A 24119-nucleotide genomic window follows, 5' to 3' on the forward strand; every position below is an offset into this window, starting at 1 on the left:
TCATTATGTTGTGTATCCAAAACTAATGTTATATGTCAATTAAACCTCAATAAGGGATGCCTGGGTGGCTCAGTGGTTAAGTGTCTGCCTTTGGCTCAGATCATGATCCTGGGGTCCCAGGATTGAGTCCCCACATCAGGCTCCTCACATGGAGCCTGCTTCTCCCTCTGCCTGTGTCTCTGCCTCTCTCTCGGTGTCTCTCATGAATAAATAAATAAAATCTTTAAAAAAAAACCAATTATACCTCAATAAAAAAATGACAAAACATTTGGGATAATATATTAACCTACTTTATAAAGATTGTTGAGTTGAGTATTCAACAAGAAAATTAATGTAAATTAGTATATAGGAAGTGTGATCAATAAATGTTACCTGAGATAGAATAGAACAGGAAATGGAGAACTAGGGGGCACCTCACTGGCTCAGTTGGTAGAGTTGTGACTCTTTATCTCCAGGTCCTGAGTTCAAGCCCCACAATGAGTGTAGAGATTGCTTGAAAAAAAAAAAAAAAAAAAAAGACTACAATGCATTAAACAAAAGGTGAATCAAAAAGTTTATTTGTAAAGTTTCAGGTTAGTTGCAGTGAAGGATACAAAAGAAATATTCCATTTTTAACGAAAATACAATCTAATATGGATTAAATTATTCAATTTTGATAATGTCAAGTCAGTTAATAAAAGCACTTTGCCATTCACAATATTCCTATTTACAAAGCCCTGTGAGTGGGTGAGGATTGTTACTTTCATAGCTTTTTTTTTTTTACTTTCATAGCTTTTAATAACGTCACAACATTATAACAAAAATACAATTTTACTCACAACCTCAGTGCACTAAACATCTGTTTTTCCTTCCTAAGACGTTTTCACTGGATACCTAATTTTCAGTAATCAGTCAATGGATAAACAAATCTTTCCAGGCCAGATAGTAGCTGCAAAACAGGTTTAGAGATGTCAGATGGAAGAGCAAGGGCAGAGTTTAACCCAGATTACTTAACTTCCTTCAAGGCCCTTTAGTATCCCCACTAACAGTGGTAAAAATTGGTAGAAATGGGAAAGCTTGCTCAAATTCTTAGGCGGAGGCTGATAGCCACTGTCATGCCACTGCCTCTACTGGAGGAGTTGGACTTTTCCTCTCCCTTGTTTTCCTTTCCTCTTTTCCGGCCTTGACCCTGATCTTCCCACCCTTCTGCCCAAGTGCGCATCACACCTTCTTTCTCATTTTAAAGTCTCTACACGTCATAGGGTGGTTTATTCGAGGAGTATTTATTGAGCACCGACCATAATACACACGGGAAAATGTGCGAGACGCAGGTAATACCCTGGAGGGCTTACATGAATCATGAACCACACAAAGCACATTTACCTTTTTATTAATTCCTCTCCTTGGGAGCCTTAGCTTTTGAGTAAACCCCTCAATTCCCACTCCTCTGGCACACGTTTGAGTCTCAACCACCTAACGGGGTTGCCCCAGAACCGCTCAGAGGCGTCTCCCCCCCACACCCAAGCTGACCCGACACAAACCCCAACCCGCAGTTTCCGGAAGAGGAATAAAGGTCAGAAGTGGCTTTTCCGAGATCCCCGGGGGGCTCAGCGGTTCAGGGCCTGCCTTAGGCCCAGCCCAGGGTGTGATCCTGGGGACCGAGATCGAGTCCCACGTCGGGCTCCCTGCATGGAGCCTGCTTCTCCCTCTGTCTGTGTCTCTGCCTCTCTCTCTCTCTCTGTCTCTCATGAATAAATAAAATTAAATTAAAAATACAATTAAACTAAAAGAAGTGGCATTTCCAAGGTGTTCCCTAGAAGCAACTTCCGTCCAGCCTGTACAAACGTGGAGACACCTTCTTAGGTGAGACCTACTCAAAATTCAGAGAGTGCGTCCTACGTCTGATTCCTCGGGGAGACATTTCATTTTTGCTGATCTTAGAGGCCGAGATTTAAAAAAATAAAAAATAAAAAGAAAGGAAAGAAAGAAAGAAGAAAGGAAGAAAGAGAAAGAAAGAAAAAGAAAAAAAAGAAAAGAAAAAGAGAGAAAAAGAAAAAAAGAAAAAGAAAAAGAAAACGAAAAAGAAAATTGGGGCAGCCGGGGTGGCTCAGCGGTTTAGCGCCGCCTTCAGCCCAGGGCGTGATCCTGGAGACGCGGGATCGAGCCCCACGTCGGGCTCCCTGCGTGGAGCCTGTTTCCCTCTGTCTTTCTGTCTCTGTCTCTCTCTGTGTGTGTGTGTCTCTCGTGAATAAATAAATAAAATCTTAAGAAAAAACCGAAAAAAACAGTAGGCGGAAAAAACAACACACGTCGTTGTCATGACAACCAAACGGGTCTTGACAACCCCGCCAATCCGCCTGCGGCGCTGCCCGCCGCCTGGCCAATGGGAGGAGCACGCCGCGGCCGGCCGCCCAATGGGGGCGCGAGCGGCGCGGCATTTGAATCCCGTCACTCGGCGACCTCGCGAAGGTCCCCGGCGGTGCGGGCAGGAGTGCGGGCCGGCGGCGGCGCGGCAGCTGGTGTCCTCCCGGGCCGGCCTGGCCTTCCTGCCTGCCCCTTGCTTCGCCCATGGCGCTGCTCCGACGCCCGACGGTGAGTGCGCCCGGCCGGGGCGCGGGGCTCGGGCCGCGCCTCCAGCCTCCTCCTCCCTTCTGCGCGGGGCCTCTTGGTCCCAACGGGCCCGGCTCTCGGCTTCTGCCCGCCTCCCTGCGGCGTCCGCGCCGGGGCCCCGCGTCCTCCGGCCGCTCCCAGCGCGGGGCGGGGGGTGAGGACGGTGTGGGAAGCCCCTGGGAGGTGGCACCTGTCAAGTGAGCTTCAGCGGCGCTGCACTGGGGCCCCGCGAGCGGTCCCCGAGCGCTCTTTGTTGCTAGAGGGCTCTGTGGGACTCCCGGCCAGCTAGGGGATGGCGCGGGGGCGGGGGGGCCTGGAAGAGACTCTGAAGGAGTGAACGGTTCTGATTGGGCAACAGGCGTGGCTGCTTTTCGGATTTTTCACATTTCGCCTTACACACGTTTCCCATTTATTTCTGCCCACGAAGTCTTCCAGGCTAAGTTCACTAACATACGCGTTTGTCACTTTAAAAAAAAATAATTTCTTTAATCAAGGGTAATAGAGATTTTGCATATAATTGGGGACAGTAGGGCAGAGATAAAGAAGGGACCAGATTAGTTTGTTTCTTCTTTTTTTGCATATAATTGATTTGCATGTAATTGATATTTTGCATATAGTTGATATTTTGCATATAATTGGGGACAGTAGGGCAGAGATAAAGAAGGGTCCAGATTAGTTTGTTTCTTCTTTTTTTTAAATAATAGATTTTTTTTTAATTGGTGTTCAATTTGCCAACATACAGAATAACACCCAGTGCTCATCCCCTCAAGTGACGGTCAAGTGACCCCCTCAGTGAGCGCCACCCAGTCACCCCCACCCCCCCCACCCCCCCGCCCTCCTCCCCTTCCACCACCCCTAGTTCGTTTCCCAGAGTTAGGAGTCTTCCATGTTCTGTAGTTTGTTTCAGTTTTGCAAAAACTCCCAAGTGTTAATGGTGTTTTGAATGTTTTTGTTTTTTTCCTGTGGGCTTGATTTGTATCTAAGTCTACTTTTCCTTTGCTGAAAAAAATAGAGGGCCCTGACACACCTGAGTTCCATCCTCCTGGCTGTAAGGCTAGTTTATTTTTATTTATTTATTTATTTTAAAGTTTCTTTTTTTTAAAATTTTTATTTATGATAGTCACAGAGAGAGAGAGAGAGAGAGAGAGAGGCAGAGACATAGGCAGAGGGAGAAGCAGGCTCCATGCACCGGGAGCCCGATGTGGGATTCGATCCTGGGTCTCCAAGATCGCGCCCTGGGCCAAAGGCAGGCGCCAAACCGCTGCGCCACCCAGGGATCCCTGTAAGGCTAGTTTAAAAGCTGCCAGTTTTCCTCTCCAGATGGCTTTAAACTAAGATTACCAGGCTTCAACCCATAAGCATTAAAATTTCAAACACTTTTTATTTTTTAAATGTTATTTATTTATTCATGAGAGACACACAGAGAGGGGCAGAGACACAGGCAGAGGGAGAAGCAGGCTCCATGCAGGGAGCCCAACGTGGGCTCCAGGATCACCCCCTGGGCGGAAGGCGGTGCTAAACCGCTGGGCCACCCGGGCTGCCCCAAACACTTTCTAAAATTGGCAGTTACTGCTGGAAAAAAAACCTCAACAGTGTGCTTTTGAGAATCCTAATACGTTGTACACATTCAGTATTTAATTCCTATCCTTTTGTGGATCTAGGTTGAACTGACAAGTAATTTTTGTCTCATCCGTCCCATAAAGTTCTTTCATTGTGAAATTCTTTCTGTTCAGGGAAGGCTTGAATTTTCCCCTGCCCCTCGGCCTACCCTGGTAGGTCCATTCTGTCTATCCCTGTAGATCCACTCACACCCCACTGGGAGTTTTTTTTTTTAGGATTAGGACCCACAGTTCTCAGGGATAGGACGTGCAGTTTTTTTCCTCATGTTTATCACCGCTATAATAAACTTTTTTATATGAATTTTTTTTTCTAGCAGGCTTTGTTTCTAAGCATATTCTGTCTAAAGTATGTTAAGGACAACTTATAATTTTTTTATTTCATATCATTTCAACTTTCTGAATTTGAGAGTAAAACTATTTTACCTGTGAAAACGATAACAGCTCAATATTATAACAAATAAAAATATGATTTTACACACAACCTCAGTGCCCTAAACATCTACTTAAAAGAGAATCCATGCAATGGCAACCTCATTTTAAAAGGCATTATCTCTAAATATCCTGTCTCTAGGAGCGCTTCTTCTTTGTAGAATGGCATAAGAATCAAAGCTAGTTTAGGTTTTAAACATCTGGACCTACTATAGGATTAGCATTTAAATAGTGTATTAATTGTACTTGTTATTAATCTCTCTAAAGAAAAGTTTTGCTGTTAGTGAGAGCTTGCATGTAAGGTAGAGGAGAGGCAGAGGGAGAGAGAATCTTAAGCAGCAGAATCTACCCAGCACAGAGTGGGGTGGGGAGGTCTGGCTGGATCTCACAACCCAAAAGAGCAGGACATGAGGTGAAATCATGAGTAGGATTCTTTTTTTTAAGATTTTTATCTATTCATGAGAGAGAGAGAGAGGGAGAGAGGCAGAGACACAGGCAGAGGGAGAAGCAGGCTCCATGCAGAGAGCCGGACATGGGACTCCATCCAGGGTCTCCAGGATCACGCCCTGGGCTGCAGGCAGCGCTAAACCGCTGCGCCACCTGGGCTGAGTAGGATTCTTAACTGACTGAGCCACTCTAAAGGATGGGATTATTTATTTTACAGATAAAGTAGATAAGTGATTTGCCTAATTTCAAGTGACATGATCAATCACAAATAGCATTTTTAAACTTTGTAAAAAATGTATCTTTTCCCTCTCACAAATAGGTCACTGCATATTCACCTTCCCAAATTCTACATTTGGGTATCAGACATTAGCAGAGTAGTGTATGTTGTCTCAATTCGTCATTAACTCTCTGTTTTTTTTAGGTGTCCACTGATTTGGAGAATGTTGACACTGGAGTTAATTCTAAAGCTAAGAGTCATGTGACAATCAGACGGGCAGTTTTAGAAGAAATTGGAAATAGAGTTACAACCAGAGCCACACAAGTAGCTAAGGTAACAGCCATGAGGACCGTACATGTGCACACTAGGCTGATTGTGTATAGCTCTGAAGAGCAACACTGGCTATCTTGCCCTATTTACATTTCTTTTCCTTGTAGAAAGCTCAGAACACCAAAATACCTGTTCAACTCACCAAAACAAATGTCAACAAACAACTGAAACCTACTGCTTCTGTGAAACCAGTACAGATGGAAATGTTGGCTCCAAAGGTAGGATGCTTTGTATTTACAAACGTACCAAGTAGCTTGTTTTTGGCTAGACTGCAGGGGTGCCTTTATCATTGCTGCAACTTTTTTTTTTTTTTTAAGATTTTATTAATTTATTTGAGAGAGAGATTGTGAACAGGGGGAGGGGCAGAGGGAGAGAGAGAGGCAAACTCCCTGTTGAACAGGGGACGCAGCACAGGGCTCGATCCCAGGACCTGATTGCATGGGATCCCAGGACCTGATAGCTCATGACCTGAGCTAAAAGCATCCATTTAACTGAATGAACCACCCAGGTGCCCAATCACCTCAACTTTTGTAGAACATTCATAACTAGAGCTCTACTTTGAAAACAGCAGTGTACAAATTGAACATATGCATCCTTTTAATGATGGCACATTACTATAATGTTTTAACTTTGAATAACAAAGTTAATCACCTTGGTACTCAAATAAATTTAGTGTTCTCAGAGTGAAATTTGGTAGGTTTTATGATCCATTATAAGAATGAACTTGCCAATGAAGGCTGGGGAATCTCACAGTTCATGTAGTATAGGTAAGGTAATGCCAAAATTCTGTGTTGATAAATTGTGGGTCTGTGACTGGTTAGCTCAACTGGAATTAGAATGCTAATGGACCTATTGGCCTGTAATTATAGGACAGGCACTATTGTGCTGAGAATATAATAATAACTACCTTGATCTTTCCAGCTCTTTCTCTGTGTGTGTATGTGTGTGTGTATGTATGTACATTTATTTAATATATATAATGTACATTAATAATATCCATAACATAGTTTGAAAATTTTCAAAATAGCACATTGGACATATTCAAGAAATATATATATTGAACACTTACTATACACACCCAGTAGTGTTAAGGCTGCTGAAGAGATTTCTTGCCTTGAGGAGACTATCCAGAAGGGGCCTATGTACCTGAAATTAGTAGTTCTGGGGAATGATGCCAGATGCCCCTGGGCAATGGATGATTGAGCATCAAATGTCTGGAGTAGATGGAAGCACCATCCTTCAGAACATGCTTCTATGGGAGGAGAGAACACTAAGGGATGGAGTGGTTGGGGGAAACTTCATGGAATGAGTAGGATTTTTAAGGTTAGAGATGATGCTGACAGGAAAGAGCACTTTTTTGGTGGAACAAAGCACAATAGGAATCAAGGCACCAAAGCAGAAATAAGCTTTTTTTTTAATTTTTTTTTAAGATTTTATTTACTTATTCATGAGAGACTACACACAGAGAGAGAGAGAGAGAGAGAGAGAAAGGCAGAGACACAGGCAGAGGGAGAAGCAGGCTCCACGCAGGGAGCCTAATGTGGAACTTGATCCCGGGTGTCCAGGATCACATCCTGGGCCCAAGGCAGGAGCTAAACCGCTGAGCCACCCAGGGATGCCCCAGAAATAAGCTTATAATCTTGTCCTCTGGAGAAGGAGTCAGAACACCTAAGCTGGATCAGAAGGTTTGTGTGAATAAGCAGAACATAGAAGTTGAGAAGGTCACAGTTGGATTTGAAGGCTTTGGAATTCGGATTTTATCCCATTAGGCAATGAGGAGCCTGTAGAAAGTTTGAGAAGGTGGGAAATGATGAAAGCTGTGTAGGCTGGCCATGGGAGGGCCATAAATTAGGAGGTATTGCAGTTGTCCAAGCAGGAGCTGATGAGGGTCTTGAACTAGCCTGGATCCCCCCTAAGCACTCATCCATATACCCCTATCTATAAAGGTGCTAGAAACAACATGGAATGTGTTGGGGTGTACCAACTCCTTCCAGGGACAGCCTCCTGTATTACAAGGAATTATTGGGCTGTGTTATTTGCAGAGGAAGAAGAAGACCCTTAAGCACTTGTATATTTAAGAAACCATTTATTCAGTAAGGTAAAGAAATGGGAAAGTCAGGAAAGGGAGGTGGTTCTGGGGACAGCATCTCACTTGGCTTTAGATTTGTTGAGGTAACAAACATCCACGGGGAATGGCAGTCAGAAATACGCCAACAACATCTGAAGGAGAGGGCAGACTTGGGAGCCTTCTACTTACAGGTGATGGTTGCACGCATGTTGCTGTTCTAAAGCCAGGACAGAGTGCGTCCAACGAAGAACTAAAGCTAAAGCTCACAATCCTGAAGATTGACCTTCCTTTCACGAGCCTTTCCTTGGAGGTTTCTAGTGGTATCCTGAATGCCAAACCCAAAGCAGCTTTTCAGCTCTGACCTCTTGTATGTGTGTTTGTTTTTTTAAGATTTTATTATTTATTCATGAGAGGGAGAGACACAGGCAGACAGAGAAGCACAGCTCTGACCTCTTGACCCTTATGCAACATTTGATACCGGTGACTGTGGTTCCTGCTACATGTCCGGAAAGTGATTTGGCAGTGTATTTCAAAAGGTTATTCTCCATACCCAGCAAATCTGGTTTTAGAATTTATCCTGAGAATATTATTAGAGGCACACCAGGGATTTTTAAATAGTGCTGCAATGAATATCTCTTATATAATAGAGAAATATTAGAAAATTGGTTAAAGCTATCTATTTAAATTCAAGTATAATTAACATACAGTGTTATGTTTCATGTGTTCCACATAGTACAGCAATCCTGTCCATCAATCACTGCTCACCATGATAAGGATACCCTTAATCCCCTTAACCGAATTCAGCATTCCCTCTACCCAACTCCCCTATGGCAACCACTGGTTTGTTCTCTATATTTAAGAGCCTGATTTTTTGGGGGTGGGGGGTGGGGGGTGTCTCCTCTTCTTCTTCTTCTTCTTTTTTTTTTTTTAAGTTTGTTTGTTTAGGTATGTAATCTCTACACCCAACATAGGGCTTGAACTCACAACCCTGAGGTCAAGAGTCACATGCTTTTCTGACTGAGCCAGCCAGGTGCCCCTCTCTTTTTTTTTTAATTGTTTGTTTCATAAAATCTGCTTATGAGTGAAATTGTATGGTGTTTGTCTTTGTCTGGCTTATTTTGTTTAGCATTAGACCCGCTAGATCCATCCATGTTGTTGCAAATGGCAAGATTTCATTCTTTTTTTAGAGGCTAAGTAATATTCCATTATATACACACGCACACACCACATCTATCATCTGTGGATGGATGCTTGGGTTGCTTCCATATCTTGGCCATTGTAAATGATGTTGCAGTAAACATAGGGGTGCATATATCTTCTCAAATTAGTATTTTCATCTTCTTTGAGTAAATGCCCAGTAGTGGAATTATCAGAGCAGCTTAAATCCATTTAATGAAATACATTGACTATTAATATCATGCTTTAGTAGAAAGATGTCAAAATGCATGTTACATTATTGGAAAAATCAGATTATAACACTATAGATGCAGTACAACCCCAAATTTCCTTTTGTTTTCTTTTTTTAAAGATTATTTGTTTATTAATTTTTCTGAGAGAGATTGTGTGTATGTGGGGTGGGAGGAGGCAGGGGATGGAGGAGGGAGGGCAGAGAGAGAGAGAGGGAGAATCTTAAGCAGACTCCATGCCCAGTGCAGAGCTTGATTCCTTGATCCTGAGGTCTCACAACCTGAGCCAAAATCAAGAGTCGGATGCTTAACTGACCGAGCCACCCAGGTGTCCCTAAAAGTGTGCGTTTATATGCAAAATTTGATGGTAGTTATTTTTGAGTATTATGTTGGGCATAAGATTCATTTTCATTTTCTTCTTTAAAATTTTCGGATTTTTCACTCTAAGTATAGATTACCCTTCCAATCAGAGAGGAAGGGAAAAAGACATATTAGAAGAAAAAAAAACCGCCAAAACAAAAAAGAACCAAAAATGTTATGAACAAAACAAAGGAGAGATTTCCTCCTGTGACTTCTGCAACTCCACTGTTTCTGAATTAACTCTGCATTTCCTTGGTGACTCTTTGCTTTGGCTTCCTGATAAAATTGAGGCCACAGTGTTTGAGATAAAGAGTTATGGACCTGTAACTCCGTTCATATAAATATCACTTCCATGGCTGAACTGTGCTGCTCATTTTAGAAGACATCAGGGATTAATGAACAATAATTACTTCCAATTCAAATATGCTTTTCTGGGGGATCCCTGGCTGGCTCAGCGGTTTGGCGCCTGCCTTCGGCCCAGGGCGTGGTCCTGGAGTCTCAGGATTGAGTCCTGTGCTGGGTTTCCTGCATGGAGCCTACTTCTCCCTCTGCCTGTGTCTCTGCCTCTCTCTCTCTTTCTCTCTCTGTGTCTCTTATGAATAAATAAATAAAATCTTTAAAAAAACAAAAAATAAATATTCTTTTCTCTGAGAAATGCAGGACAGAAGAGATCCACAGTTTAGGGAGAGCTCCTCATCCTGGCAGATGAGACCCTCTGCTTGCCTGGCTCTGCTCAGCCATATGGCTTTTACTTTGTCATCTGCTCTATCTGCAGTCATTGCTGCTCTTTTATAGCTGGTCCCTGGAGATGTAGAAATGCCAGTTGAGCACAGGGTTCTAGCAGCAGTGAGCCCTGGAAAATTTATAAGCCCTGTGCTCATGAAAGCAGATGTTCCCAGCCAAATCCACTTACTATACTCTGCAAAACTAGGGGCAAGTCTTATTCTTTGTACCGTATGTAGCAACTGAATCACAAAGGGCTCTGGCTGAGAACTTGAAATGGTTTCAGCCATTCACAGATGTTTGCAGAAGCAGATTATCCTGCAATTTTTGGAGAAAACAGTGTTTTTGTTATTTTTTGCTGACCAGTTTGGTTTTGGCAAACACTGAGTTTTTGTGGGAAAAGAAAGAGAAGGGTTTTTTTACTAGTCCCCTTGTTTCCTGGGCACTGGAGAAATCAGGTGAATGAACTACCAACTCTTTCCTCAAGGAGCCCCCAGTCAAATGGAGAAATGTCATCATATGCATTATAATAGGCTGTAGCAGAGATGGATGTAGACTTAGGAGAGGTGCTGGGGAGTCAGAGCTAGAAATTCAGATGAAGTTTTAGATTTACAGATTTAATCTAAGCACTAAATTCAGTGATAGTTGTGGGGGCGCTCTGATTAAATGGGGGCCCACCAAACGTGTGGTGTCCCAATTGGGTGGAGGCCAGCAATGTGAGTGGTAAAAGAATTCACCCACAGCAGAACAAGAGAGAAGGTCTTTGATACACCACTAGGGAGCAGTGGGCAGGACAGCAAAGGAGAGACTGTCTGCCAGAAGATTGTGGTGAGGGGACACAGTTCATAGGGTGGAATGAAGGAGTATGGGAATGTATGGAATCTTCCCATTTTGGGTAATCTTCAAAACTATGCATGGATGTAATTGGTCATTTAGGGCCTGTGCCTATTTCGAGGTGGTTTGCTTAATGTGCCTGTTTGCATTCAGCTGGGTAGTCACTGTGGGCCCCTTTCCTTTGATCAAGTTTCACTGCTCAAGCGTGTTGCCTAAAAGTGCCTCAACAGTAGTCATTATTCAACTAGGAGAATGTTTTATGGCTAACCATCCCTAATACAAAAACTACATATAAAGGGGAAATAAGCGCACCTCGTCACATATTTTTTTTTTTTTAAAAGAGTGCCTTTTATTTTTAATCACCCAAGAAACAGTCATAACAAAGCAAAATACCCAGAAATACATGTTGGGGTGTGCCTGCCACTGAGTATCTGCCTTTGGCTCAGGTCCTGGGATGAGTCCTGCACTGGGCTCCCCATGGGGAGCCTGCTTCTCCCTCTGTCTGTGTCTCTGCCTCTCTCTCTGTGCCTCTCATGAGTAAATAAATAAAATCTTAAAAAAAAAAAACAAACACCCTCAAGTACCTAGAATAGAAAGTCATTTTATTTTTACTACTCTTTCTACCTTCCAAATTCCATTTCACAGTGTTCCCTAAAGCTATTCCCAGTGAATGATTTTGCCTTTCTACAATTGTGTATGTGCCTCTGTATGTACAAGTACGCATTTATTGCTACAAATCATGAGCTATCTAATTGGAAGCAACAGTTTTTCTGGGAGTCTTTTCTTGTTGCACTTAATTGACATCATTATAAGCTTAGTAAAAAAAGGAACTCTGGTTGCGAAAAACTTGCACAAATGCTTACATGTTTGCATATTAATAGTAGTATATTCTATCAACAAACCGAACTTAGTAGTAGGAGAATTTCAGTAGCCTATGCTCAGAGACTCCACCCTGCTCCTGACCAAACAAGAGCTCTCAAGTTCAGCAAAAACTCACATCTTTGTTATTTCTGATACGACTTTTCAGTTGTCTCTGACAACCGACAGAACTCATTCATTAATCTAACTTGAAGGTTTTTATTCTCAGATCACTTTTGTCATTCAAAAGTTTGTGATGGTTAACTAGCTGATGAAGCTTTTAGCCTTGCATGCAGCAGGCACTGGACAGAGGATTGCATAATTGTCCCATAGGGCTTAGGCTACTACCTGCACAGACAGTGGGGTCTTAGGAAGGATTTTATAATAATTAAATTATTTTGGAGCCCGAAAGGAATGCTTTTAAGAAATTCTAAATTAGGGGCGCCTGGCTGGGTCATTCGGTTAAGCATCTGCCTTGGGCTCAGGTCATGATCTCAGGGTCCTGGGATCAAGCCCCTTACCAGGCTCCCTGCTCCTCAGGGAGTATGTTTATCCCTCTCCCTCCCCCATCCCCAAACCCCCCTCCATCACCACTCCTGCTCTCACTCTTGCTCTCTTTCTGTCTCAAATAAATAAATAAAATCTTTAAAAAATAATTCTAAATTAAGGGCCAGAGCAATTATCCATGTCTTTTCCTGCTGGCTTTGGGATATGGCTAAACTCAGGTATACTTCAGAATAGACACGGGTAAACATTTCAAGCTACTAAGGCAGCACACATGGCACACGACCGTAACCTCTGCCTCTTTAAACCAGGCTACCCAGTACTGACTGTACTTCCGGGGGACAGTGATGATGCTTATCCTTGAAACAAACTTATCCTTGAACTTAACCTAGCTGTATGTGCTCATTAAAATACACATCTGACTCTAGTCACTCTTTTTTTTAAAAAAAGATTCTAAGTGATTTCTATACCCAACATGGGGCTCAAACCCACAACCCCGAGATCAAGAGTTGCTTGCTCTACCAGCTGAGCCAGCCAGGTGCCTCTGATTCTTGCCACTCTTGCTCATTTCCTTTAGTGGGTTCACTTCCCTTCGGGTAAAATCTAAACTCCTCACTTGGGTTTTCACTCACCTTTCCAGCCCATCTTCTCACACATCATGCACTAGCGCCTGCCATCCCAAATCACCTACGCTTCCCAGAATGGCCTTTATCTCTTGGCTTCCTCTGGGACTTTGTACGTGCATACCTTTTGCCTACTCATTTTCCTTGAGAGAAAATGTAACCTTTAGGTTTTTCCCTGGTGCCCTAAGTAGCTCATATTCATCTGAGTTCGTTGAGGTTCTGAAGTTGTTGAATAAATGGCATGTATACCTGCATGACTCTTGCTCCGCTGGCCCTCCCTCAGTTGGAGAACTCTGATGTAGGAGGGAAGGGTTGGTTTGAACTACTATACATATTTTGCTGCTGCTGTTTCATCCTTCTCTAAGCCTGGAAACTATCATCACAGAGCTTTAATGTTAATTAAAATTGTTGTTTATTATACAGCCTTCTCTTTCTGTATTTTATTTCTTTAATCCATAGTCTTTATAGCCTTGCAGTCTTGTTAGGTTTTACTTTGAGAAGTACCTCTTATTCTTTTAAAAAGTAATGGGTTATTTATACTTCATTATTAAACACTTGTTTTAACTTACTTTATACATTTTTAATTTGTGTGATTTTTTTTTTTTATAGTCACCCAGTCAGCATAAGAAAATACTGGGTGTGTACTTCCTTGGTCTCTGCTTCCTTCTATTTTATTCATAGGCCAGAATGTGCTTTCCTGCTTTTAAATTGCCAGTTTCTCAGTTTAGAATAAATTAGTTTGTGAGAGGAAATCTGCATACTCCGAGAAGAGGCTCCAGCTGAAGTGAACTATCAGCTCTAAGAGTTTCTGCACCCAGGTGTCTAAGTTTCTTTGACTCAAGTATTTACTGAGTGCCTACTGTGTGTGAGGGATGATATAGGTATTTCAGAGGCTGAAGGGGACAAAATCAGTTTAAATAAATGTATTATTTATTTATAAAGGTATTGGTAAATTTATTTATTATTTATTTTAAAATATTTTATTCATGAGGGACAGAGAGAGAGAGGCAGAGACACACAGGCAGAGGGAGAAGCAGGCTCCATGCAGGGAGCCCGATGTGGGACTCAATCCCAGGACTCTGGGATCACGCCTTGGGCCGAAGGCAGCCGCTCAACTGCTGAGCCACCCAGGCGTCCCGTAAATGTATTTATTTATAAATATCATTTCCTACCTCTTCTATCTCTATAAGCTCTATAGAGCTGACAGTCTAGCAGAGATAGAAAATAATACACGTCATACACAGTAAACTCTGTAATATGTTAGAAGGTTATACGTTCTATGGGGAAAAACACAGAGAAATGACATGTGTGAAGTGGGGAAATAGGTGGCAGATGGTAATTTGAAATAAGGGTCAGGATAGACCTAATTGAGAAGGTAACATTTAAACAAAACTTGAAGATGGTGAGAGAATTGCCCATGAGGGTGCAGGGACAAAAATGCGAGCATTGTTGGAAGAGGGAGCACTCTTGCAGTCAGGGAGGCTGCCGTGAGGCAAACCTAGGGGAGAGAAATAGGAGACAGGTGAGTAAAGGAAGAGGGCCAAGCTAGATCATGCAGGCCCTCAGGCCACCTTGAGGACTTCCGGTTTTCTTTTGGAGTAAAATCTGAGGATTGTATACAGAGGAGTATATCTCTAAAAACTTCATCTACTACATCTTGAATTCCTCATGTCTTACTGTGAAATTTATTGTTTTGGCTTTCACATATTTTAAAAATGCATATGATACTCTTAAACCTGTTGACTCTGTGCATATGTGGCCATGATTAACGGTTCAGGCTCCTGCCGACGTAGTGGTATGTGCCCTTTAATTCGTTCATGTAGGGTCCTCCGCCGGCCCTGGAGGAGATCTCCATGAAGGAAGAGAACCTCTGCCAAGCTTTCTCTGATGCCTTGCTCTGCAAAATTGAGGACATTGATCACGAGGACTGGGAAAACCCTCAGCTCTGCAGTGACTATGTTAAGGATATCTACCAGTATCTACGGCAGCTTGAGGTGAGCGCGCCTTTTGTGCTTTGACTGTGCAACCAATGTGGAATCTACCACACAGCTGGGAAGGAATGAGGTCTTCTTTTTTTTTTTTTTTTTTTAAGATTTTATTTATTCATGAGAGAGAGAATTCATGAGAGAGAGAGAGAGAGGCAGAGACACAGGCAGAGGGAGAAGCAGACTGCATGCAGGGAGCCCGACGTGGGACTTGATCCCGGGACTCCAGGATCTTGCCCTGGGCTGAAGGCGGCACCAAACCGCTGAGCCACCCCGGCTGCCCTGAGGTCAGCTTTTTAAACTTTTAATTCCACCAACAGGTTCTGCAGTCCATAAATCCACACTTCTTAGATGGAAGAGAGATAAACGGACGCATGCGCGCCATCCTGGTGGACTGGCTGGTGCAAGTCCACTCCAAGTTTAGGCTGCTGCAGGAGACTCTGTACATGTGCATCGCCGTCATGGACCGATTTTTACAGGTAAGTGTGGCTTTGGGGACATTGTACCAGTGGCTCACTGTAATTGCATTTATGCAACACCAGAGGGTGATAACCTGGAAGAAAAGATCAAAAGCCACTTTGTGAGAAACCGAGGAACTTGAGGTGCTAGAAGAGGAAGGAGCCAGGTGTGTCCAACCTCTGGTGACGCTGACCAGTGCTAGGCATTTCTGCTAGGTCAGCCTTCCATGGAGTGCTGGGGCGGGAGGTCAACGCTGCATGGCCAGTCATTCTTCAAAGGAAACATAGCAGCAAGAGGTCTGAAAGTCAACCGGAAGCCTGTGGTGCCTGCGGGCACTGGTTTCTCAGGCCTGCTTACGGGATTTCCCTGTAGCTTATAGTTTGGTACTCCTTGGTGTTAAGTTTCCTCATCTGAAAAATGAGGATTTTAGCTAGAGAATATTGCAGTTTCCAGGCAACTGTGACATGAATCACTGGGGAAAAGAGAGGACGCAGAATTATTTAAGAAGGATATGTGTGGGGAGTGTACTGACAACGGAAGTTCTGAAGTAGAGGAATGTCCGAAATTAAGCTGAGAGGTGGAAGTGATCATCGAAATAGTTATCAAATGCAGACACAAAACACTGATCAAAAACAAAACAAAACAAAACAAAACAAAAAACCACTGATCAGTTAGAAGAAATGCCAGACATTAAGCACACTAGTGTGCTATCCACCAGCCAGTAGCCCTGCAGATAAGGATTTATTAAAGTCAACATTTAGGATACAGTTCAGGTATAAATTCACAGTAATAATTGTGTTTATTATAATAATGACTCTGAGATACTGCAAAATCCTATGAAAGCATAGATTCAGTGGTTTACATTATACATTCCTCATTGGGTAGGAGAGTAGTTAATTTTAGGTAGATGTTCAATAAGAGTTGAAGCAAGGAAAGCAAAGTCCCCTTAAAAAAAAAAAATTAAGGGAAACACTTATACCATGAACTGTGATTTTCCCCGACTCTGAATCTTCTTCCAATGTTCTTTAGGCTGAATAATGAGTGCACTTTTGGTAAGGATTAAGAAAGTGTTTGAGAGATCCCCTTCCTCATCCCTAGGTATCCATTATTTTATCCTGCTTTGGGGCTTGGCCTCATCTTGATGCAGACATGTTGAATGCCAGGTGGGGCTTCACCCAGACTCAAGCCGGGATGACAGGGCTGGAGCACAGACCAGGAGATTGGTTCTCAGGCATAATCTATATACCCAATGTAGGGCTCGAACCCACAACCCCGAGATCAAGTCACACACTCCACCGACTGAGCCAGCCAAGTGCCCGATGGTACTTGCTATTAACGTATAGGTTACCTGTGCTTGTAAGAGGGATGCAAGCAGAGACGATGTGTGCTTCTCTGGGATGTGGTCCCCTCTCATTTTCCAGAGCCCCAGAGGCCCAGTCCTCTTGTTAGATAGGACTTTTGACACGTTCATCTTCAATTAGGTTCAGCTGGTTTCTCGTAAGAAGCTTCAGCTGGTTGGGATTACAGCTCTGCTCTTGGCTTCCAAGTATGAGGAGATGTTTTCTCCAAATATTGAAGACTTCGTTTACATCACAGACAATGCTTATACCAGTTCCCAGATCCGAGAAATGGAAACACTGATTTTGAAAGAACTGAAATTTGAGCTGGGTCGACCTTTGCCACTGCATTTCTTAAGACGGGCATCAAAAGCTGGGGAGGTAAGTGCCTCCAGTCCATACCAGACTTTATTTTGCTGCTTGTTGTCTTATCCTAGAAACATTGATCCAATTAAAAGACAACTTAGGCATTTATAGGAAACATCTTTTCAATAAGTCCTAATGCATATCTCTCAGTTCTTAAGAGAAAAGACCTCATGCTCTGTGTTAGTAACACACTGTGGAATTAGGGCAGTTGCTGAGCAGGACTGGTGAGTTGAGTGGATTTGAACTCCTAGGCCTTCACCCAGGATTTTGCAAGAGGGTCATAGTAGCCATGCTTCTCATTGTCCTTCGCTGTTCTTTTGTAGGTTGATGTGGAACAGCATACTTTAGCCAAATATCTCATGGAGCTGACTCTCATCGACTATGACATGGTGCATTATCACCCTTCAAAGGTGGCAGCGGCTGCTTCCTGCCTGTCCCAAAGGATTCTGGGCCAAGGAAAATGGGTAAGTGTTGGGTTAAGAAATTAGGTTATATTTCCCGCCCTCTTGATATGAAAGGCCTTAGCATTTTCACAACACTATCCTTGAAGCAGTTGTTAAAACCCAGAGGCCTAAAAGAAGGCTGCTTGGAATGCTTCAGATGGAGACTGAGTAACCATGCCATGGCACCAAGTGTGCTTAGAGTTGTGAAGACTGAGGAAGGCCACCAACGACTTGTGCGCTAACATTTCTGGGATCTTTGGTTAAGTGAAACAAACAAGTTGTCAAGCATATAAGACAAAGCAAGCCCAAGGCCTGACTGATTTCACCAGTAAAGATAAAAGGAGCCACTTTTAGATTCATATAAGTAGCCAAAGCTGCCAGCAATCTGGGTCCTTATCTCACACACCAAAAAAGGGACCAGATGACTGCAGTGTGAGTCCTGGGATACCCTTCTGTGGTTGAGCAGATTCTAGACTGCCACTAAGCAGTCTTATAGTCTGTAGATGTACCCCAAGAGCGACAGGATGGAAGCCTCATCAGAAGCCAGGTGTTAAGAAACAGTTTTGTAATAGCCTCTTGGCGGGGAGATCCGGAAGGGAATGGGAGCAGCTCCTCCCACGCCTCCATCCTCTGCTGTTCCAGGAGGATCACAAAACATTTTGCCAAGACAATATAAGTAAGCTGTGGTTCAGGCCTTTGCCTGGGTGGCCCTATGTGGATACACGCAAGATTGCCAGGGCACCGTGGCAGAGCTGTTCCTCTACACAAGTGTATACATTTGACATTTTATATAAGATAGAAGGGGAATAAGAGAGTGTGTGCTTATGTATTTTCTAATTTTTCAAAAACTACACGTAGACCAGAAACTAATGAAAATCATACCTGTGGGATTAAGAGGCAACAGTGTAGTAGGCTGATGATGAGAACAGGACTTCTGGTTGTAACTTTTTATTAATTGTGTACAATATAATGTAACTTTTTTGGGTTTTGAACAATATGAGTGTTGATGCAAAACTCTAAATGGAATTAAGCAGAAACAACAATGTCACTATCAAATTGGTACCAGAACACAGGGAAGAATTAATTCACATAACTTTTAAAGGCAATATTCTAACTGTGCATCCTTAGTGGTATGTGGTTAGGCAAATCAAAGAACTAAAAAATGCAACATGTTTAAAGTTTACTTAGGAGATATATTGTTAATAGTAATCTGTTATAATTGTGAAACTTTTTATGAATATTACAGAATAAAGCAAACATTCAGGTTACCAAAGACTAAAATTTTCACCATAGGAAGAGAGATAATATATTATTAACAATTGAAAACTAAAGGAAAACCCTGCTGTAACATTAAATCTGTTTTGGAAATATGAGTAAACTAGTAATGACAGGGACTGGAAACAATGATAGGCACGTAGCAATGAACATATGTAGTTCCCACATCTTGGATACTAAATGCCATAACCCACTAGGAACTAGGCCTCCCTGGAGAAACACTAATATCAGGCCTGTGGCAGAGGAAGCACAAGGTGAGCCTAGGTCAGTTTTTTTGTGTGTGGGTTTTGTTTTGTTTTCTTGTTTTTTGCCTAGATCAGTTTGTAATAGATACCAAGCAAATTCTCAAAGATCAATGGGGCACATCAAAAGGACATTAGGAAAAAAATAAAAGGACATTAGGAACTGGCTTGAAAGAGCTCTTACTAAATCTGAGGTTTTTTCTTTTTAAATTTAATTTTATTTTTTAAGATTTTATTTATTCATGAAAGATTCACAGAGAGAGGGAGAGACATAAGTAGACGAAGAAGCAGACTCCCCACAGGGAGCCTGGTGTGGGACTCAATCCTGGGACCCCGCGATCACAACCTGAGCTGAAGGGAGATGCTCAACCAGTGAGTCACGCAGGTGCTCCTAAATCTGAACTTTAAAAAGAACAGGGACAGTAATAGATTGTAACGCATTTTTAAAAATCCATGTGTTTATAATGTTAAAAAAGAAAGAATGGAAGAGGGGGCCTTTTCTTTTTTCTTAAATCAGTAGAATAACAGCTAATTAAGGCAGAAAGAATGGTAGAGTTAGAAATCAAATTGTAGGGGTGCCTGGGTGGCTCAGTCGATTAAGGTCTAGTCTTGATCTCAGGGTCCCGGGATTGAGCCCCATATCGGGCTCTCTGCTCCATGGGGCATCTGCTTCTCCCTTTCCCCTACTTGCTCTCTCTCCCCTTTATTTTTTTTTAAACATTTTATTATTTATTCATGAGAGACACCCCCCCCACACATACACACACAGAGTGAGAAAGAGAGAGAGTCAGAGACACATCCATGGGAGGGAGAAGCAGGCTCCATGCAGGGAGCCTGACGTGGGACTCGATCCTGTGTCTCCAGGATCACACCCTGGGCTGAAGGCTAAATCGCTGAACCACCTGAGCTGCCCTCCCTTTCAAATAAATAAATAAAATAAAAAATTGAATTGTAACTCCTAATGCAATAACCAATTCAAGCAAGAATCAACTGATGCTTATATCATAAGGTGAAATAGTTTTGGAGAACAAGATTCACATGGTCTCAAAATATCCACCCCACAGATCTATAGTAATTCTGAAGAAAAACCATGCCTCTGTGATAGAGCGGTCTGGCACTTACCACCTTAACCTGGTAATCAAGCTTGGCATCACCGGTGGTAGGACCTCTTGATTTGACCGGTCTTCTGGTGCAGTAGGATGTATACATGATCGCCTATGTGAAATTCATACCCAAAATGTTTGACATGAATCCAATTGTCAGGAAACACTGAGATTTAAAATGTGGGACACTTTTTTTTTTTTTTAAGATTGTTTGATTGATTGATTAGAGAGAGAGAGATGAAGAGTGAGCATGAGGAGGGGAGAGGGGCAAATGGAAAGGGAGAAGCAGACTACCCCCCTAAGAAGGGAGCCTGACATGGGGCTCGATTCTAGGACCCTGAGATCACAACTTAAGCCAAAGGCAGCCGCTCAACTGACTGAGCTACTCAGGTACCCCAAAATGTGGGACATTCTAAAAGTAACTGGCCTGGATCCTTCAAACAAGTTGTCATGTAAAGCCAAGAAAATAGGAGTCATTTTTTTAAATTAAAAAAAAAAAAATTCAGATACACTGCATGTACCTTGGTTGGCCTGGATTCAGAAAGGAAAATCTGTAGAAGATATTTTTGGAACTATGGGAGAAATTGGAGTATGGACTATGTACTAGATGATAGTGTGGAAATGTTGATTTTTTTTCTGTGATAATGATTTGTGGCTAGATAGGAAAATACTTCTTTCTTTCTTTTTTTTTTTTTTTTTTGAAGATTTTATTTATTTATTCATGACAGACGCACAGAGAGAAAGAGGCAGAGACACAGGCAGAGGGAGAAGCAGGCCCCATACAGGGAGCCCGATGTGGGACTCTATCCCAGGACTCCAGGATCACGCCCTGGGCTGAAGGCAGGCGCTAAACCACTGAGCCACTCAGGGATCCCCGGAAAATACTTCTTGGGGATGTTTCTGAAACATTTAGAAGTGATGTGTCATGGTGTCTGCAACTCCTCTTCAAATGGTTCAAAAATTGTACGTGAATACATACATACACAATATTTGCTGAACCATTTGAAACTTAGTTGCAGACACCATGAGAAAGTGGCAAAGTGTTAAATATAAATGAATCTACACAAAGGATATACAGACGTTCATTATAATATTTCAGTTTTTCTGTGCATTTGAAATTTTTTGAAATTAAAAACAAAGCTGCTGGTACATGAATGATACATGGTCCTGATAACAGTGACTCATTTTAGCTCAATTACTTTACTCTTAGACCTGCCTTCCTTGGGCTCTAAACCTATTAACTATAGGTCTCCCTGTTTTCTGGGAATTGATTTCAAAAGACCAGTAGTTGTGTTATTTGAGAATTACTCATACTACTACTACTACTACTACTACTACTACTACTTCTTCTTCTTCTTCTTCTTCTTCTTCTTCTTTTTAAGATTTTATTTATTAGAGAGAGTGAGCGAGAGAGAGGAGTAGAGGGAAAAGCAGAAGCAGACTCTTCACTAAGCAGGGAACCCAACGTGGAGCTGGATCCCTGGACCCTGGGGTCATGACCTGAGCCAAAGGCAGAGGCTTAACTGAATGAACCATTCAGGCGCCCCTATTCTTGCTTCATTCTTTTTCTTTAAACTATTTAAGATTAAAATTAAATTGTGATTTATTTTCCCAATTACATTGTGCATATGACACAGATGTACTTTAGCCTTTAGAATTTTATCACAGAACTGAAATAAAGTCAGGCTGTATACACTTACACACTTTACACATAGGTGATAGGTCTTATTATCAATCAGGAACTATCCTGTTGCTTGATTTTTGTTCTCTGGGAGCCTAGGTCACAAGGCTGGGGGTAGAGGCTTCTCTGTTCTCCAGTGCTTATGTACACAGGGCCAAACAAGAATTCCAGGTAATCTTAGTTCTTCTGAATTTCATAGATTCGACTGCCACTTGTGGCCCATATTTCTTAGTTCTGAACCTCTTTCCCTAACTGACAGTATGGATATCTGGACTCTTGAGCTCCCCACCAGCCACTGCCCAGTAGGGCTTTGATGAGGGGTGGGTAACACGTGAGAACTGCTAGTCCCAGGTCTCTGCCATTCCTGTGAAGCAGGCATTCCTTTGTTGGGTTTTGTTTTTACTCTTTCCTACTTTCCATCCCTTTTCAGTGTGGTGATAGAGATTAGCATGAAAGTTTTGTTACTTGGAGGAGCCTACATACCTGTGCAACCTTCTTTAAAAAATGATACAGGACCTTTGACACTTGATTTAGCTGAAGCTGTACATCGTCTTCCTTTAGTCTTGCTCAGAGCCAAAGTCATCTGGCATTTACTGGCTGCTTTGCTGGCAGCATGATACTGTTTAGGGCTGTTACTGAATTTTCAAAAGGTAAGAATATAGTTTTACAGCTTTTATGTAAGTGATAAGTGATGTCAGCATGTATAAACCGTGCTTTTCTAAAGAAGTGAAGCCTTTATCTTGCCCCTACTCTTTGCGTTGTGTTCCAGAACTTAAAGCAGCAGTATTATACTGGATACACAGAGAATGAACTATTGGAAGTCATGCAGCACATGGCCAAAAATGTAGTGAAAGTTAATGAAAACTTAACGAAATTCATCGTAAGTACTCCTTCCTAAACTGTGGAAAGCATTAGATTATGGGTTTTGTGAATGAGGGTATGTGTATGTATGTGTTTGTGTTTTCATGTAATACTGGCATATGTGAGAATCTGTTTTAGCACACTCTTTTTCAGTACAGCAGGGGATGGAGCATATTGATATACCCCAAAAGCAGACTTTCTTTAAAACATGGTAGCTAGGCTGTGTCCAGGCCCAGTGTAGGCAGGCAGCCAGGCATTCGGTGCGTTTAGCCATGCTCATCCCTGCATCCTGGGGACAGCACTCAGGAGTCAGGGGAGGTGCTCACCATGACATCTGGAACATCACAAAGGGCCCTGTGGAAGGCTGGGGGTATTCAGGATCCCTGTCCGGGACCTTTTGGGACAATGACCAGAAGGCACCTGAATTGCAAGCATGATGGAGGAGGAGGAGGGGCAAGAAACCCATTCAGAGAGCTTCCCGGGAGGCTGGTATCTGTGGAGTCAGAGCAGATTGGGTGCCGTCCTGTGCTTGTGTGACAGAAAATCACTAGGGATCTGGTGACAAAGAGCCAGCATCTGTGCCAAGTGTCCTCACAACCTGATTCACTTCCTTGCGTGAGCTTTCTGCATAGCTCAGCACACCGTGGAAGTGGAACGTGTTTTCAGGCCTGAGGGTGTTGTCTGGGATCTGCTGAGCACTGGTTGCCACTTGCTTTTATTGCCAGTTACTGCTCCCGTCCTGGCAGACCTGTTATGTCCTGATGGTACTTAGGTATGACAAACACGGCTCCCACCTCCCACCCCTCTGGCCACATAGGGGAGAAAGCCTCCTCCTTGGACCTTGACATCGTTTATGCCTCCACCATCTGTGCTACCAGCTGGGCTCTATCTGTTGCTGGGCACAGAAGGAAATTGTCAGGTGCCACACATTATGACCTCAAACTATTTGCTGGCTTCAGTGATGCGGCATCTTCAATTGGAGATTGTGGGTCTGGCCCTTACGTACTTGGGAGTTAGACTAGGAACGAGGTATAAGGTGGGGGTCCCGATGTGTGACCTAATCACAGATGACTTCTGCAGGCCATCAAGAATAAGTATGCAAGCAGCAAACTCCTGAAGATCAGCACAATTCCTCAGCTGAACTCAAAAGCCATCCAAGAGCTTGCCTCGCCTCTGATGGGACGGTCGTAGGCTGCCGTGGCCCTGGGGGGAGAATGCTTCGTCCGTGCACTTTGTCTTACTGATTTGGAACTCTTCACTTTGTATATAGTCCTCTGGTCTATTTCATGAAACCTTTTCTTAGACCTATTTTCTAAGTGTATATTGAGGAAAAATAAAGCTATTAATTTTTCTTAAGGTA

At 42.8% G+C, this 24119-nt stretch overlaps 1 protein-coding gene across 1 annotated transcript; it reads left to right on the forward strand.

The window, feature by feature from the left end:
* Window positions 1-2435: 2435 nt before the first annotated feature.
* Window positions 2436-24119, forward strand: CCNB2 (cyclin B2). Its single transcript, XM_072740908.1, has 9 exons — window positions 2436-2571; window positions 5506-5634; window positions 5739-5849; window positions 14831-15001; window positions 15313-15471; window positions 16933-17169; window positions 17478-17618; window positions 22668-22778; window positions 23840-24119. Exons 1-9 carry the CDS (start codon window positions 2548-2550, stop codon window positions 23948-23950), a joined length of 1194 nt encoding a protein of 397 aa, XP_072597009.1. The 5' UTR covers window positions 2436-2547; the 3' UTR covers window positions 23951-24119.

This window comes from Vulpes vulpes, chromosome 15 (assembly GCF_048418805.1).
Source record: "Vulpes vulpes isolate BD-2025 chromosome 15, VulVul3, whole genome shotgun sequence".
Classification (NCBI taxonomy): domain Eukaryota; kingdom Metazoa; phylum Chordata; class Mammalia; order Carnivora; family Canidae; genus Vulpes; species Vulpes vulpes.

What these genes read in the sequence shown, in the direction of transcription:
- CCNB2 (XM_072740908.1), top strand. Translation starts at nt 2,548, where the DNA reads ATGGCGCTGCTCCGACGCCCGACG. An exon ending in AGTATCTACGGCAGCTTGAG is followed by an intron (nt 15,002 to 15,312) that starts GTGAGCGCGCCT and finishes TTCCACCAACAG; the next exon opens with GTTCTGCAGTCCATAAATCC. An exon ending in AAAACTTAACGAAATTCATC is followed by an intron (nt 22,779 to 23,839) that starts GTAAGTACTCCT and finishes TGACTTCTGCAG; the next exon opens with GCCATCAAGAATAAGTATGC.